This window comes from Lonchura striata, chromosome 1 (genome assembly GCF_050655825.1).
Source record: "Lonchura striata isolate lonStrDom1 chromosome 1, ASM5065582v1, whole genome shotgun sequence".
In the NCBI taxonomy this organism is placed as follows: domain Eukaryota; kingdom Metazoa; phylum Chordata; class Aves; order Passeriformes; family Estrildidae; genus Lonchura; species Lonchura striata.
This window is the reverse complement of record NC_140703.1, coordinates 60848797-60867213: the sequence shown is the minus strand read 5'-3', so window position 1 is coordinate 60867213 and position 18417 is coordinate 60848797. Positions and strand designations below refer to the sequence as shown.

At 42.6% G+C, this 18417-nt stretch overlaps 1 protein-coding gene across 6 annotated transcripts; it reads left to right on the top strand.

Annotated features, from left to right (window-relative positions):
- Positions 1-78: 78 nt before the first annotated feature.
- On the top strand, positions 79-18012 carry MTRF1 (mitochondrial translation release factor 1). 6 transcript variants are annotated; one of them, XM_077781378.2, is made up of 10 exons: positions 79-504; positions 7345-7838; positions 10324-10415; positions 11248-11329; positions 11540-11647; positions 11736-11908; positions 13064-13181; positions 14325-14461; positions 16106-16204; positions 17811-18012. In XM_077781378.2, exons 2-10 carry the CDS (start codon positions 7403-7405, stop codon positions 17928-17930), a joined length of 1365 nt encoding a protein of 454 aa, XP_077637504.2. In that variant the 5' UTR covers positions 79-504; positions 7345-7402; the 3' UTR covers positions 17931-18012. The 6 variants fall into 6 exon arrangements, with proteins under 6 accessions (XP_077637504.2, XP_085412639.1, XP_021386486.3 ...); XM_085556513.1 differs by having other exon boundaries at positions 314-497; XM_021530811.4 differs by lacking the exon at positions 79-504 and adding an exon at positions 4062-4102 and having other exon boundaries at positions 7380-7838.
- The last annotated feature ends 405 nt before the right edge of the window (positions 18013-18417 follow it).

Sequence of the window (18417 nt, the reverse complement as noted above, 5' to 3'; positions counted from 1 at the left end):
GGGGCGCCTCGCCGCCCGCCTGACGCTGCAAAATGGCCGCCGGGGGCCCAGGGCGCAGGCGCGGCGCCGCTCCCCCGCGCGGCCGCCCCTTTCGCCCGCCCGGCCGCGGGGCGCGGAGTGAGGATTCCCTCCGCGATTCCCTGGGCGATTCCCGGGGTGGCGGCTGAAGCGCTGCGCTCCCGGCGCTCGAACGGCCGCTTCGGAGAGCCAGGCTGCCCGCAAGCCTGGGAGGGAGGGAGGGAGGGAGGGAGGAGGCGTTGGGAGGGAGCGCAGCCTCTGTCAGCGGCGGGGCTCGGAGAGGCTCTGCGGGCTTGCAGTGCCCTGGCTGGTATTTAAGGAAACAACAGCAAACTTGGCAGCCAGGCTTCGAGCAAGCAGGGACGGCCCCCGTCGCATTAAGGCATTTTCAGCAGTTGGTTATGTAAAACTTCCCGGCACCATCGTGCGTCCATAGAACAGCGGCGTTTTTTCATCGCTTGGCTCCTTCACCGATAGAGGTCTAAGGTCTTTTATTTTTTTTTTCTTGTTATTCCCAAAAATCATTCTTAAAAACAAAACCAAATCAAAATCGCCAAAAACCAGGAACGCTAAAACTACATGGCCTAGGGCATTACTTAGAAGGAAAATTGGTTAAAATGTCAGGGTTACAATCAATTAAAAAGACATCTCATAGGGGAATTAAACTAGAAAATAAACTAAAATTGACTGCAAATAAAATATCTGTTTACATAATTAACCTTTAAAAATATTAATTATATTTTGGCATTTATTTCAAAATATATTAGTTCTGTAATGGTATGGTTAACCACCTACAGTCGCAGATGAAGAACACGATAGATATCCCCAGGTAAAGCAAGTGTGTGTGAAACAGTAACTCACAAGAGCCAATTTGAAAGTCTGTGTACTTAATATGTTATGTGGTACTCGGTGAGCAGATGGCTATGAGACTGAAGATCCTAAGCAGCATGTCCTTGACTTGACACAAGCCTTGCTGAAGCTGATGACATGATAGCTGCTTTACTTTCCAACTAACAGAGGGAACAAGTCAGTAGACAATTTCTTGGAAGAGAGTGACCTGCATGTCAGCCTAATAACTTGAGGACTAATAAATTTAAAAAAAAAAAAAGATAAAAAAAAAGTGGTGTGTTTAGGAAGCTTCCTGAGATGAAAATAGCAAAGATGAGAAGGTATAGGCCCTATAGTTCTTTATAGCTGAGCCATCAGCCTGTGGATGCTTTTAGTGAATGGTTGTTGGTTTCCATAGTGTTTTGTTAATCTGTCTAGATGTATGGTCTGTCATAAGGAATATCTCTATTGTGTTTATTTCTCACTTTTTTGTTCTGGCATGCTTCTAATGATGTCAGCAGGGTCACCGATCACAGCATGTGTGTTTTACACACGCAGTACCTAATTCACTGTTCTTTCTGCTCTATGCTGTAGTAGTGCTGCATTGGGTATCCGATTGTTACAAAGCAGGAGTATTACTTTGAGGTATGGCAGCCTTGGCTTTGCCCTGCAGCATCATTTTCAGAGCCTGTTTGTACCATGGAGTGTCTTCAGCACTTCTAACAACTAGCTGAAGCCTCAACTCCATGAACCCTAGTTTCTGTCTTGGCAGAAGACATGTTATGCCTCTGGTTGGGTTGAATGATTGAATGATAAAACAGTGCATCATGGAGAATGGTCAGACAAATATTGTGCTAGGTGGACCTTTGATCTAAAGCAATAAGGCTGTTCTTGATAGCTAAAGGTTTCCAGATAGTCCAAACACTGGAAAGAATGCTGTCTGAAAGTAGGCAGGGGTTCAATTTGCATCTAGATGTGTCCATATTAAAAGTCTGTTAAAAGCAGCAAGAAAAGGAAAGCAGGGAGGCAATAAAAGAAACATTTGTAGGCTAGCTGGGAGAGAATAAACAAGGAAATTAGCTTTGTGGGAAGGCAGAGCTCCAACTGAAAGTGAGGTTTGGGAGTGCAGTCAAGAAAACTTCTTGTCATTTAATCCCACTGTGCTGAGCAAAACAAAGCTCTCTCTACAGGCTTTGTTATTAAACAGGACTGTATTCAAGATGTGTATGATTCTGTCACCATTTTTTCCTTCTAACAGAAAGATTTCAGATGCCTGAACTGTTGGGGCTGAAAGGGGGGAGTAGTATTGAAGTGTTGCATACATTGTAACATTTTTTTTTGCTATTTTTGCGGTGTGTATCACTTTGCTCCTGTGGAAGTTGCGGGGAGATGCTCGCACACCACTAAACTCAGTTAGGGCCCCTGGGTGAAGAAGGGCCCATGTGTGGGCATGGACCTGCCTTCAAGCCAAGCATGTTGCAAGGCCTGGAGCCTTTTCTGTCTGTTGAACCATCCCTTTGCCTCCAGTTTCTAAATTGGCAGGTTAATAGTACCAGGTTTTAAAGTACAGGACCACCATATCTGTCCCAAAGCTGCAGAACCCAGCTGTCTTCCTGCTGTCACTCTTCCTTTCTGCATCCAATGTCACTGTGGACTGCTGAGGAAGGTGCTGGCATCCTGCCCCAAATAGCCCATGCCCCATAACCCCTTATGCTCACCAGCTCCATCAGCAGCTGCTACTTCAGCCATGCAGGTTTTAAGGCATCTAAATAAACTGTGAGAGAGGTAGAAGTAGATTTCATGTCCATACTCAGTTCCCATACTGCAGTCTAAAGGCCCAGGGTAAACTTAGGGAAAGAATGTATCTTACATGTTTTGGGTATGAGATGCATGGACAGGTCCTGTGGTGGATGGTCCCTGGCAGCCCTGCTGGCTGCACAGAGTCCATCTCTTGTCTTGGCTGTCTAGCCCCTATGTGCTTTCCTGCCTGGTAGAGAAGGGAGCAGGACTTTGTTACAGTCTCTATTTTCACACTTAAGTTAAAATATTCACCCACAAGGCATAATAAACACTGAACATAATCATGTTGAATCAGAGGATTTAATACAAGAACCATTACTGGCTGGAGTAGAAGCTGATTTGATTTTCCTTGGCCTACCTCCTTCTTTTAAAACCAGTTTTGCAGCATGAGGTCTACTGGCAGCTTCAGATTATTAGGTTCTTGGTTGTCCTCCCAGAGAAGACCTTCCCAATACTTTTAAGTATCAAATTGCGTATTTAGAGTACCAATGCAAGTAGAATTTTATTATTTCATTTCACTGAGCCCAGAAGTCATAGTGGAAGCAGAGTGAGGTGTCTGGGAATGGTGTCTGGCTGATGGCATCTCTAATGGCACATCACTGTGGGCTCAGGCCTGGGGAAGATTTCAGGGTGCTGTTTCCTGTGGCCCTTCCTGTGGACCAACTCCAGGGTGGTTTCTGCTCTCTGGAAGTGGTTTTCCATCTGTCTATCTTGCCTCCTGTACCCGCAGGCAGAGCAGAGCCAGAACCTGTCCTCAGGCCTAAACAAGCGGTTAGTTGTCATTCAGATGCTGAGCTTTGATCGAAATCCTACCCAATGACTGGTCCCATTTTCAGTATTTTAGAATATTTACCACACCAAATTCCAGTGATGTTTTACATGCCAAACACAAAAGTTTTACCTTTTTGTTTTCCTTTTTTTTTTTTAATTTTGTAGAATGACAGTAGCTGAGAAGAAAGGTATTTTGGTGTAACAAATATAAAAAAAATTGCTTAAGTATTTTTAAAATTTTAATTAGGGAGGTAATGATATAATGTTTAACAATAGCTTTTAAAATATCCACATACCTAGTATGTTTTAAAACATACTTGCTGAGGAAGCTGCAGCTAACTAGCATAGTCATAAGCAGAATGGTAATTTTTATTAATATTTTGTTTGCCTTTACTAGAATAGTAATAATTCAATTTAAATAGAATTGAATAGTGAGCTCTGACACAACGTGGAGCTTAATGTTATTTTATTCAGATGTCTCTGAAATGAGTGTTTTACTGACCAGATGGGAAAGGCGGACGCTGCCTTTGCGGCCGGCGGGGCTCAGGCGCTGCCGCGCGGTGCCGGCGGCGGGGCACGGGAAGCGCGTTTTCCCGCAGGAATGCTGGGACGGGCGTGCGCCCGCTGCGCTTCCCGTCTGCCGCGGGCCGGGCCGGGAGCCCTGCGGCCTCCGGGCGTGCGGATGGTGAGTGCCGGAGCGCCGCCGGCTCCCGGGCAGCGCAGCCCCCGCCCCGCCGGCGCGCCTGCCTCTTCTCCCCGCCCCTGCCGCCCCCTCTCCCCGCTCCTGCCTCTTCTGCCCGCTCCTGCCGCCCCTCTCCCCGCTCCTGCCGCCCCTCTCTCCCCGCTCCTGCCTCCTGCCCGCCCCTGCCGCCCCTCTCTCCCCGCTCCTGCCGCCCCCTCTCCCCGCTCCTGCCTCTTCTGCCCGCTCCTGCCGCCCCTCTCTCCCCGCTCCTGCCGCCCCTCTCTCCCCGCTCCTGCCTCCTGCCCGCCCCTGCCGTCCCCTCTCCCCGCTCCTGCCGCCCCCTCTCCCCGCTCCTGCCTCCTGCCCGCTCCTGCCGCCCCTCTCTCCCCGCTCCTGCTTCCTGCCCGCTCCTGCCGCCCCTCTCTCCCCGCCCCTGCCGCCCCTCTCTCCCCGCCCCTGCCGCCCCTCTCTCCCCGCTCCTGCCGCCCCCTCTCCCCGCTCCTGCCTCCTGCCCGCCCCTGCCGCCCCTCTCTCCCCGCTCCTGCCGCCCCCTCTCCCCGCTCCTGCCTCCTGCCCGCTCCTGCCGCCCCTCTCTCCCCGCTCCTGCTTCCTGCCCGCTCCTGCCGCCCCTCTCTCCCCGCCCCTGCCGCCCCTCTCTCCCCGCTCCTGCCGCCCCTCTCTCCCCGCCCCTGCCGCCCCTCTCTCCCCGCTCCTGCCGCCCCCTCTCCCCGGTCCTGCCTCCTGCCCGCCCCTGCCGCCCCTCTGTCCCCGCTCCTGCCGCCCCCTCTCCCCGCTCCTGCCGCCCCTCTGTCCCCGCTCCTGCCGCCCCCTCTCCCGCCCCTGCCGCCCCTCTGTCCCCGCTCCTGCCGCCCCTCTGTCCCCGCCCCTGCCGCCCCTCTGTCCCCGCTCCTGCCTCTCCGTGCCCCGCGAGCTCCGCCGCGGCCGCGCTGCCGGGCGCTGCCTGCTGTCGGGGCTTTGCCCGTGGTGACCGCGGTGGGAGGCAGGGGCGTGTGGGAGGTGCTCTGGGGGCTCGAGCTGTTCCCGATCCAGTCGGCGAGCATTGCAATACCTCCTCCTGCCGTGCACCTGCGAATTCCTATGTGCCTGAGTGCTGCTGCATGGCATCTTTGGTTGTTAGAAATGCATTTTATAACCTCTGAAAGAGTTCGCAAGATTGAGAACTCTTTCCTGCCTTGAAATTATTTTTTAAAAATTATTATTTTAATTGGACAATTACAGTTGCCACATTTGCTTACTTGTTTTTGATTTGTGGTGTGCACGAGGTAGTTTTAATCACATTTAAAAGTTATTAAAATCTAGTTTGGAGATCATTTAATAGATCGTCTAATGCTCATAGCTCTGCAAAAGTTATATGTCTGTTTATTTTAATGGAAATAAGGTGTGGCAGCCCCACTCTGAGAAGGAGATACTTTTCTTATTTAACATAGCAAAATTACTTTGAAACTTCTAACTTCCATGAAGGTCGGTGTCATTTCATTACTCTTACTCTTTTTTTTTTTTCTTTTTGTGAGCTCAGGCAAAGCAACACATTAAACACATCAAATTTTTTATTATTTGAGTACATTGCTTCTTAACTACACCAGTAAAAGTTACCTAGATGGTTGTAATTAATATGTTTAATGAATTAATTAAAATAAAACAATATTTTTAAATTGAGTTGATGATGGTCAGCACTTAGCCAAAGAACAGTGGGCCATGCCGATCTGGAGCAAGTCCGTATTTATCAGAATTAGGTCTTTTGGAACTGAGTCCACTCATGCCTAAATCCAGGATCATAGATGATGAGCCTGATTTGTGCCTTTTGCTGTGTCCTCGGTGAAGGGAACAGGATCCCTCTGCTGCAGCTGGTTTTAGTCACTATAAGCAATCCAGGAGGGCTATAATTTGCTTTCTGTACATTGAAGCAGTCTTGAAGCTGCTGCTGTGGATTTGTTAGTACCTGCTGGCTGGGGAATCTGGGGAGGGTACAGAAATAAAATAAAGGTCCTTGCTTCCTTCTGTAGGTAGTAAAACAAGCACTTAGACAAGATGCAGTACTTCTGGTTTTACTGCACATTGCTCTTTCTTCATTGTTGACAAATGGATGAAAGCAAATAGATGAGAATAATGGGTGAGATGAGTAGTTAGAGTGTCACAGTTAATTTGTTAATAAAATGCATGAAGATGCGCAGAAGGTCTTGTCACTGAAGAGTAAAAAGTAATTTTACTTTGTCAGGAAACTGAAATGTGTTTCCAGGTGATCTTGTTGCAAAAAGCTTCATGCTATTATTTTCTCAAAACCCACTTTTTTGTAAAAATCAGTGGGCAGATGGGACTGTGGCACTGGCAGGGTTACTAGGAATGCTTCTTTGTATGTTAAACCTTTTCTGTGTGAGTAGCCCTAGAATAAGTGTGATCTTAATGTAGTCTTCCTGGTGAAGCCTTGCGCTCCAATATGAAATTTTAGAGCACAGTAGTAATTCATAATGTAGTTTGCAATGTTGATGATATAAAATGAAGAGGAAATGATCTTTCATAGAGCAGCAGTAATGCTAAGTGGAGCCTGGGTAATATAAAACTTTAGGCCAAATGTCTCAGAAAAATACAGGAGTTGTATTTCAGAGTACCTGCTTCTTACTCACTTTTTGGATGGAAAATATTATGTTGGTTAAGTGTAAATATATCACAGTAAGGAGTATTCAGGGGACGTAAAGCAGTTCTGTCTTCTTCATATATGAGTGAGTGATTTTTTTAAAGTGCATTGTAGTTCTCTTGACTGATCTGTTGTGTTGCCATCTACTAATGTCCTTCTTTTATGGTAGTGGATATAATTTGTGATTCTTACATTCTCTGTATAGAATTCTTTACCTCTAATATTGATTTGTTTTCTCAGCAACATTTTTCTTTCATCAGTAAGGCATGAAATGGTTGGATTTTTGCAATGAGACATATGGCAAAATGAAGCTATTGTCTGCAAAGCTGCATACACAGGAGCTTTTCAGTAGTATAAATAAACTGTTTGAGGAGGGGAGATAAAAGACTTTTTCCAACCTCGGTCGGTACAATGGTAGTGATGAGAGCTTCTGGTTTAAACTGGGACTAAAACAGGAATAGTTTTCTGCATGACAGTTGCATTTGTGTTGGTGTAATCAAACCAGGATATGGGCTTGATACCATCCTTGTGTTCATTTTGGTGTGTTTTTTTTTTTAATTATAATTTTTAATATAATGTTTTCTTTTTCTAGATAACAACACTGGCCATGTGAACTTTTAATTTCAGGTGGTGGAAAAATAAGAAACAAAATGAAACCTTTCCAAAAGGTCTGCCTTTTCAAGAGCTTGCTTGCCAATTGCTGCTGTCACAGCCAACTTGACAGCTGTCTTCTCCCTCCTGTTGCAAAGAAGATAGGCTGCATGGTGGGACTACGCAGCCACGGATTTTGGAGGCCAAAGCCTTTATTGGACACAGCTAGATTCACTCTGTCTTTTAAGAGTTGGCACAGGAAAAACCACCAGGATTCTCAAGCTTTGTGGAAGCATGAGGCTGTGCAGAAGTATCTGGAGTCTCTCAGCAAGGAGTACCAGGAGGTTAGTCATCAGTTAAGTGCACACTCATTAAATGACTTTGAGCAAAGTACCCTGAGGAGAAGATGTGCCGATCTGTCCCCCATTGCAACTGCATTTCAAGAAATCAAAGAGGCTGAAAGAGAAGTTCAGGAGTTAGAAGTGATGTGCACAGGTAAAGGAAAACATCTAGTTGCTTGCTTCAGAACAGCAGCTGTGCTTGTGATAAATTCATTGCCCAGCCTTTGCGGAAAGCTTGTAAGTTCAGCCAGCCCTGGAACACTCTCTGGTCCTCCCTTCTTCTGGGGACTTGTGTGCTACAAGGGCTTTCTGCATTCAACCACATCCTTCTGTTTTTCATTTCACCTCACTTTAATTTGAGGTCTTAATATGGTAATTTTGGGAGAATAGGGAACCTCAGTGATACCCATCTAACAGAAATAGTTGGGAAGTGTTCATTTTGAGGTTATTTTTTGAACTGAGAGAAGTTTGAAAGGAAAAAAATATTAGCAAGGCTAAAACCTTTGATAGATGCAGACCTCAGCCGTGTTATTTAAAATGGGATTCCACCTGACCAGTTCAGTGATATTTATTGAGCAAATGACATGAACTTTCATTAGGCTCTGAGTTGTCAGCTTCCAATTTAAATGGCAAAAGCTAATATTTCTTTAAAAATATTTGGGGAATAAAAAATGATGGTTGTGTAAGAAGCTGCTGTTTTTCAATAGCCTGGTACAGTAAAAGTTGTGGTAAAAGCGAATTAAAACTTTTAACTGGTTTTTGTACCATTTAGGAATAAGAAAGTACAGAGGGAATAAATAAAAGAATTTACAAAATAAGTAATGGTGCAACATTTGGGAAAAAGCCCCACCATTGTTACAAGTGTGAGGAGGTGCACAAGGTAGGAAGGAAAAAATGGCATCCATTCTGCTACCATGGTAAGTATTAAGCCCAGAGAGGGAAACGCTGACCTGAAGAGAAAGGGTTTGCATTAAAGCAGTGAAGGAGGCGAAAATCAAAGGACAGGAGAAATCAGTGCCCAGCAGTGTAAATGGAGGAGGACAAAAGTTCATGGTGCTTTTCAGAGAGAGAGACAAGGGGTGTGGACAAAACAGTAAGAGACATACTGAAATAAAGATGTAAATGTAACTTATTTAGATGGGTAGAAAACATTTGTATGTTTTTGTTTTAGAAATAAATAGATGCTTGTGCTTTTGGGAAATAAAGAAAGGTTATTTAAACTATGTTAATCCTCAACCCTCTCTAATTCTCTTCACTGGAGAAAAGAGGAGAAAGAGTGAAGGAGACAAGGTACAAAAGTTTAGTCCTGAAAAATAAATGTTCTTGAAAGAATTAAAAAGTATTAAGAAAATTCTGGAAAATTCATATTTCAACTTAGAAAGGCTGGTTTTGGATCAAAGTAATATAATGAAGAATTTTCCTAATTCCATAATTTATGTTGTGGAGGGATGGAGTGAGTTCTAGTTGAAAGAAGGAAAAAAGAATGGTAAAAAATTACAGCAAATACATTAATTAAATAGAGCCAAATTATTCTGTCTGTACCATTTATTCTGTGGCCAAGTTAAAACACAGATGTCCCCTTCATTTGGCTGTTCCCTGTTTTCCACTTAGCTCCCTAACTGACCCTCTTCTCTCTAGTATCTGAATTCCTGACAATTGATGTAGGATTTTATATTTGCAACATTCAGTGAACAGAAAAATATTTCCCAGTTTCCCTCTGGTGCTGTGAGTGACGAGATAGGTTAATTCTGTTTTGAAGGGAGGTAGGAATGGGATACCAATCCTTTGAATCTTAAGCTCATTGGTCACCATCAGACCATCTCTCAGTGCTGTTGACAGTATTTAATTTGATACTGTTTATCTAACTGATCAATAAACATACTTTTTGGACCAGCTAGAAGCAATTGAGAGTCCAGTTTTATGCTGCATCTGAGACAAATCTATGGTTTCCATACTGGCTACTAGGCAGAAGATTTTCACCTTCTCTTTGTTGCTTTGTTCTATCATTCTTACTCCCAGCTGCTCAAAGCTGGCTTCAGCCAGTCCCTCCTAATTTCTGTTGATAATTGTCCCATTGTAATTTAAATCTAGTTCAACTTGGCATGGCAAAAATGTGCGCTTATTCAACCAGACTTGGTTTTTCATTTCAGTGAGTTGAATTGCTCACTTTCTGGTGAGTAGAAGAGTGGAAAGAAAGATGAAAAGGAGTTCCTTGTTTCAGCAGTGACAGGTTTTCCACTTGACTCCAACTGTCTTCCAAGTTTTTACTTGGTGTATAATCTATTGCTAACTGATCAGCATTTTTTGTTACTGTGAGCTGGAGCCTCCACAGCAGAAAAGGGTTGGAGCTTCTGTGAGTTTTACCTGAGAATGTGTTGTAGTTTGTTAGTAAGTTCTAAAATGGGGGAAGGAGCAGTCTAATCACACGTAAAATATCTGCTGCTCCTTCTAGCACACCTGGAAAATATGATAATTGAGTTAGCAAAGTGCATCCTAGCTTGGGCTGCTCTTATTTGAGTATCTTATGCTGGCAAAACATTACTAGCTTTGCTGTGCTGCAGCACATGTCTTTGGACAGCTGTGTTATAGTTTGCTCTAGGTGAGATTGGCTAACATCTACTCCTGTTGTTCTAATTTAGAACTAAACAGCAGAGATGAGAAACAACTTCTAGAGCTTGCCTTAGAAGAGAAGGAAAGCCTGGATAAAAAAATGAACACGTTGTGCAGAAAGGTGAGCCTGAGGTAAATGTTTACAGCTTTGTAAATAAAGATGTCAGAAAACCTTTCCTCTGTGATCTTACCAATAGATTCTGACACTTGAATTTGATGAAACAGAAGTCCATCTTCTGTATTCTCCCTGAAAAGAAGTGGCAACATTAATTACTAATAAGCTTCTTAGTGACAATTGTGTCTTAGGAAATGATTGAGTAATTTCTCTTGCTTGCTTGTCTGTCTGCAAATGCTGAAGGGGATTAAAAAAGTGTTGGGTCTGTGCTACTAAGATTTGACATAGCATCCTAGTAACTGTTTGTGGCAGTGGAGCATGCACTCTTGAAGGAGTTCTGATTGGAACTTTCAGTCCTTCATTTTCTCTTCAGCTGACAGCATTCCATGAGTGGGGAAGATAAAAGCAAAGAAGTTGAAACAATTCACTGGGCACCACTGTGTTTGGGCTTATTTCTATACTCAGACTAAAATAATATGAAATGTGACTTTCTGAATAAGATTAACGCAAAAACTGGCTGGGTTAGCTAATAACTTTGTCTTCATAGGTAACTGGGAGTGGTATTGTTGACCTGTGGTGTGTACCTGACTTGGCAGGACCAGATTTTCAGCTAGCTTTCATGTGGATGCACTAGTATCTTGCATTTCCACACTGACTGCACTGAGTTGCAATGGTCATTGGACAGTGTTTAGTCCTATTTAACTAGCTTGCCAAAGGAAGTCAGTGATTGTGTGTGCTCAGGCTGTGGCAATTGTGATGTCTGGCTGTAAATTTGATTAACAGAAGATCCAAGGTCATGACAGAGATAATGGCATTCTTTTTTTTTTTTTTTTTTCAGCTTTTCCAGCTTCTAGTGCCAAAGGAAAAATATGATAGAAGTCCTGTCATATTAGAAGTGACAGCTGGCAGAACAACTGGAGGTCAGCAAAGCCCCTACAGTGAAGATTACTTCCAACCTCCATCCAACTCCATTAAACCTCTTATGGGTTATTCTTAATGCTTTTTTTATACTTTACTGGCATAAAGTAATACTTTCTAAAGATGATCATTAACCTGCCTAATGACTGGAGTTAGAGTTGCAGATAAATCTAAAAACTGCTGTTTATGTTGTAATGCTTTTTAATTTTTAGGGGACATCTGCCAACAGTTCACTAAAGAAATGTTTGACATGTACCAGAGCTATGCTGACTACAAACGTTGGACCTTTGACATTGTGAACTATACACCGGCTGAGATAGGTACAGCAGTTCTTCAGAGATTCCAAGACCATGGAATTGAAAGCAGTGTTTCTCTACTGTATTTGTCACACACTCTTTGTCTCTGCAGGAGGCTTGCATCATGCTGCTGCTCATATATCAGGAGAGAATGTCTACAGGCATCTGAAGTATGAAGGAGGGACTCACCGAGTCCAGCGAATCCCTGAGACAGGCATGTCATCGAGAATGCAGCGTATTCACACTGGAACAATGTCAGTCATTGTCCTCCCTCAGCCAGAGGAGGTAAGCTTTTCATTGGGTTGGTAAGGTGGTGCGGAACCCCTGCTCACCCATTTTGGCTTTGGAATAGGTGTAAAACCATGTTACTGCTTATGGGGATTTCACTGATAACCAAGTGTTTTGTGCAAGTCCCAGCAAATGAACCACAAGTGCTCTGACTCTGGATGGTGATAGTCCTTGGCTCTGTACATTACATGTATAAATGGATCATCAGAAGCAACTTTGCAGAGATTTGCTGTTGCCTGAAATAGCATGTGAGTGAGTGATCATTTAATTAAGTGTTCCAGGCCCAACACTGACAAGGTTCACTGCTATGAGTAAGCCAATTTTAAATTACGTCAGGTACTAAGACACAGAATATATCCAAGAAAATACTCAGTGTTGCATAGTAATGTGATTCTGTACATGCTTTTGATTTTTTTTTTGTTTAATGTAAATTATTGGTGTCCTTCTCTGGTAAATCAAGGATGGTCTCCTTTGAATGTGAATGAGTGTGTTGGCTAGTCTGAGATCTCACTAATACCAACAGTTCTAACTTAGGCCACCAATTTACACAAAAAATATACAAAACCAGATCCTGTAGGCTTTTCCTGCACCTTCTCCTGCTTCTTCGTAATACTTTCCTTGCAACATTGATCAGATCTGAATGTTCTTTTCCCATCCACTGAGCTCAGACTATGATCCAGGTCATCATGGACTCCTGTTTCCAGTGTAGCAATCCTTACTTGAATGGATCCTATTTTCTCCTCAGATGATTCTAAGTACTGTTGCGGTAATCATTCAGGCTTGACTCATAAACAAGATCCTTGCACTGCTGTTTAGAAGTGATTTTTAAATATTTGCTTATTTCTTGGCCTTTCTGCCAAAGCTAGTGATTTTGAAAAACAGTGATTGTGTTTTGTTTGACACACACACATACCTTGTTTTGTGAAGGACCTGGAGTAAGAGTTTGAAAAACTAAGTGAAATCTTTAAGGCATCATTTGCTTTTCAGAGATATTTGACACTGCATTTTTTAAATTATCATGATTATGACTGTTACTTAGAAACAGTTGTAAAGGAGCAGTTTTTTGAGAAATTATTTCTTATTAATGCTGAGTGTCACTGATGTCCAAATATTTTAGAATGAGCAGGAAGTACTAATTTTCTTTGATTCTAGGTTGATGTTAAAGTGGATCCCAAAGATTTGCGTATAGATACGTTCAGAGCCAAAGGAGCAGGAGGGCAACACGTTAACAAAACTGATAGTGCTGTGAGGATTGTGCACCTTCCTACAGGTAAGTCTGCCTGTACTTTGCACTTCTAATTACAATGAATCTGTATCTTGAAAAGGAAGCTTGTGATTCTGCAAGTTGTTTCTTTCAGGGCTAGGCCTTATACCAAGAAAGGAGAAGTAGCCCCTTCTGTTTCTGTCCCTCTTGTAGCCAGGCAATGTAAGAAAGGGGCTGTGTACCAGCGGCACAATGATTATGCCAGTTCTGTCTTCAGAGGGAGTGTTTCATGAATACACTGTCTTTCAAGGATGAAAGAACAAATGGAGGGTGACAGGGATGGAGTAGAAAATGTAAATAATTTGCCCTGTGTGCTCTGTACCTTCAGCAGTAGCAAGGGCATGCTTAGCCTAGCAGGAATCTGTGTAGTTACATGACTGATTAAAAAGAAGGCTTGAAGATCTTCATTCAATACTAGATAATGCTGTCATATGTTGGATAGAAAGGAGAGTGTATATTGATGGGAAGGTACTGTGTAGACTGGACCACTCTGTCTTTTTTGGGATTTGTTTTATTGAAACTCACTGATCTTCTCTCTGTAAGATACAGAATCACTTTAGGCACAGGAAATTGATCTGAAAGCAGCTATTCTCTATATGCCTTTTTCATTCAGAAATCAAATGAGAAGTTACGCATTTGTTTTCAAGTCCTAAAGGTCTTGTTTTATCTCATTTTTCATAATTTAGTTCAAGACTCACCAGTGTTGATTAGGCACCCCTTTCTCCTAGAATAATGAATTTTCCAGTCTCCAAGACCTTATCTGGGCTAAGATTTTAAAAACTTGTGTTACACTCCTTTAAACATCCTCTTGTGGACTGTGGACTCAAATTGCATTTTTAACATATGACAGCTAATTGGAGTGAACCCAGTTTCTAGAGGCAATGTCAGAAATTTCTTTGCTTAATGAAATTTTAAAATATCACCGACTTTTCTACTTTTCTGTAGCACATAACAAAACCCCCCGGTGCAGCTGTGACAAGTTTAAAAACACACTAATGGTTCTAGCCAGTGTGTTAAAATGACGTTTTATCCTACAGCTGAAAGGCCCTACAAACCAGCACTCCAGTAGGTTTCATTTGCCTAATGTGTTAGAATTAATTCAGCTTGTTTGTTCTTTGTTCTGATGGGCTCTTGGATGCCTCTGTGAAGGACTGGCAGTTGAGTGCCAGCAGGAGCGGTCGCAGCAGCTGAACAAGGAAATAGCTCTGCGGACACTGAGAGCTAAGCTGTACCAGCAGCTCCTTGAAAAGCAGCTCAGTCAAGAGCAGAGCGCCAGGAAGCTGCAGGTGAGCCAAGCGGTGCCTGAGATCTGGAGAGGGCGTTGTGTTGTGTTGTAGGTTTGTTTCTGACCTCTCTGGGTGATGGGGACAGAGCAAGTGAGAGTGTCTGTCTAAACTAAAGGTGCTTGCAAGGCAGGAGAATCTTGTACTTCAAAATGGTAAGTCTACCTTTACTTACCGCAGTGCAATGGTATTGTAGACTTCTCAGGCAATGAAAAGAGACATCAACCGTGGCTGGAAAAAAGGGTAAACAGACTGGCTGAAATTTTTCAAAAGGGAAAGTTCAACATCATGTACTGAATGTCCCCGTTAAAGCCAGAGTTACAGAAATTAAGCATCAGTAGAAAGTTACATTCAAAGAAAACTACTGAGTGGAGTAGTTTTCCAGTAGATCTGCAGTTCTCAGAAGTTTCTAAAGGAGAGTATTTTAAGGCCATACAGAGACTTTGAGAGAAACAAGTAAATGACAATACTGCCACTATGCAATTAAGTAGCAGCTTATTTGATACAGTTTAGGTAACCTTTTGAGGAAGAAACAGTTTCTGGAAGAGTTACCTCAAGTTGGCTACAAAGTGTGCTTTTCTCTCAAAATGTCCTGTCATTCTTTTCCCATTCTTTGAGTGTTTTCCCATTTGTGGTTCAAACTTCAACAGTGATCTATTGAAATAAAAATGCTTCAGAATTAGAGAATTACTCAGTACTCCAGATTTTCGAGCCCAGCTATTTAGTCACTTATTTCAGGTTGCATTTAAGTGTATTGTCCCTGCAGATTATTAACCCCAATGTAAGCAGTGAGTGTCCTGGACTGAAAACAGCGAGCCAATTATCTTTTGTTATTAATTTCAGTTTGAGAGCCTTCAAAGCTGCATAAAGGATTTATATTTATATTCTTATATTTATGTACATTTATACGACTAGTGTGGAAAATCAGTCAGAAGTGAGTTACCTTTCCTAGTGTTTCAGAATTTATTCAAGAAATTCCACATTCTAAAATATACATGTTGAGTGCAGATGAAATTTTCACCAAAGGCCACTGAAACAGACACATATTTATTTCTCTGAGCGTTTTTTAGCATTTAATTCTCCATCTTAGCAGAGACCACAGTGTTTAGTGAAGTGTTTAATCCCAACAGTGCTACATTTGGGTTTCTGCTTAAAGTTAAAATTGTTGTTTGCACTCTCACACTTCACCACTAGAGGGTAATTTAACTTCTTACTCTTAATCTAAGTCTCTTTTGCTGCTAATTTCCAACAACCACACATTGACTGTGCTGCCATTATTAATGGAGCCTAATTTAATTATTTTGTGGGGAAGATAGAAAGCCCCCTCCCCACAGTAAACCCCACTTGTATCTTTTTTGAAGTAAGGACTTTTGTACCTTACACAACCTTTGAGAGTTACGTGGTTCTTTCAGCTACAGAGCTAGAACAGAAATGTGCTGGAGGATATAGAAACTTGGTCTGTGATACAGAATCACAGTTCAGTAATGCCACAATATTTTTAAAAATCCCATGTGCCAAGTCAGTGACCACTAGGTTGGTAGTTGGAACAGGCTGACCCATTACAGTTTATTTTAAGCATCCTGTTCTAGAGAAGTATTTGGTTTTTTGAAAACACAACAGATTTTGTTTTTTCCTGCTTTGCTGCAGTTGGGAACAAGAGCCCAGTCAGAGAGAATTCGTACTTACAACTTCACCCAGGACAGAGTGACTGACCACAGGATCTCATATGATGCCCGCAATATTAAGGTAAGGGCTCCTTATGAGGGTATTTAGATACTCACATTTACTATTAAAAATAAAAAATTAACTTAGTGAGTACAACTTAAGATATAGATGTCTGTATGTAAAGAAGGTAGCCAGTTGTGCTCTGACAGAACACTAGATTTAGAAAGTTCAAACTTTCTTTCCTGCCTTCTTGTAGTCTTAGAGATTACTGGCACAGGCTGTAGCTCACTAGCCTACTTCTCTGTGTGTTTTTCTCCTACTATGTGAGTGGAAAGTGACCCAGCATGTAATCCTCAATGAGATCCATGAGTCCTTTGGCCAAACTGGCCAAGTGACATTTGAGATTCTTGAAGCGTAGTACATCCAAACCAAAAACCTGACAGGAAGGACTTTTTATTTTTGTTAGGCCATTCTTTTCTCTTCCTAATGCTGGAGTAAAGAATGAAATAAACTTTTGTGTTTCATCACAGGCCACAGTTAAAAGAAACTGAAATTTAATGTTTTCATTTTAAGATTTTCTGAGTAAATGTCTGCATATGCTTGAATCTTACTGATTGTTCAACCTGGAAAAGAGAAAGCTTTGGGGTGACCTAACTGCAGCCTTCCAGTACTCGAAGGGAGCCTACAAGAAAGAGGGAGATTTTTACAAGAGCATGTAGTGACAGGACGAGGGAATGGCTTCAAACTAAACTAAGGTATATTTAGATTAGATATTAGGAAAAATTTCTTTACTGTGAGGGTGAAGAGACACTAGAGCAGGTTGCCCAGTGAAGTTGTGGACGCCTCATCTCTGGAAGTGTTCAAGGCCAAGTCGGAGGGGCTTTGAGCAGCCTGGTCTAGTGAAAGGTGTCCCTGCCCATGGGAGGAGGAGCTGGAACTGGATAATCTTTACTGTACCTTCCAAGTGAATCTATGATTCTGTTTATTGGGGTTTTTTTACAATTGAAAAAAAACCCTAATAATGGATTTTTTTGTACTAAATTTTTGAAAAACAAAGTTTAGAATGATCCCTCAATATTTTGGCTTAGGTATCCAGTTTGCTCTAAGTGCTGTTGCATAAGGAGTGGTGCTTTTCAAACTACCCACAGGTGTCCTGGGTAACTCCAGGGAATGCAGGGCATACTGAATTTGGAATGGTTCATAGTTAATGGAGTGCAGAATACCATGGCAGAAGATAGTTCCATGACTGCATAAAAGTGGCTTTTGTTAGCCAGTTACTTAGTGTTTGGATCTTTCTTGAGTGAAACTGGAACCATAAACTGCCTGACAAAAGTTAATCAAGCTTTGCTTGCAAATCAGCCTCACTCTTGCCATGGACAACAGTATTTGAATGAGGTTCTTCAATCTTAGATTGTTCTTGCAGGGAATTTTCATGTAGGTGCATGGGTTACATGAAAGTAGGGTATTAGCTGCTTTTGTTGCCAGAATCCATGTGCCTTGCAGGCAGGCAGCTGATGTCCTGTGTCCTGCTGCTGTCCACCACTGCTGCTTTCACATGGGAGGGACTTGCAAGGATGAGCAAGTGGAGGGACTGCAGGCAAAGTGCATTTCAGGGGTTTGAGTACTTGGTGTTTCAGGATAATGCTTAAGGACAGTCCGTAATGCTTTTGTCTGCTTTTTTTCATAGGAAATTCTAAGTGGGAAAGAAGCACTGGATAAGCTCATCAACAGACTATTGGAGTTTGCAGAGATAGAGGCTGTTACCCAGTATCTAGAAAATTTGCAGGCTTTAGAAGGAGGAGGCTGAAGACCTCAAGTCGAATTAAAACTGAATTGTTATGTTTGGCAGCTGAATAAAACGGATGTGTTTCTTAGATGATTAAAACCTATTTCTCTGTTTTTCAATGTGTGATACTATTCTTTTTGTATCTTGGTGCAAGTGGGTTGAATTTATTGCAGCAGCCCTGGCAGAAAAGCATCAGCTTCAAGTTCCGTGTGCACTTCTTCCTGTCTTGGCAGCTGGGCTTTAGTAAGCTGGTATCCTTCCCTTGACAGTATCACAGCTGGAAAGGCACAGAATTGTGGTGATGGAGCAGAATAAATAAATACTACATAGTGCACTTTTTATTTGGTGGTGGGAGATGTTCCTCTCCAGGTGAAAGAAACTGAGCTCCCCTAACATAGTCTAGAACCTGGCCTCATGAATACTATTTATTTTTTGTCACTCACTGTGTGAGCTTCCTAAATTAAATCCCTTAGAAATAACTTTGTAATGTGATGCTTTATTTTTTTAG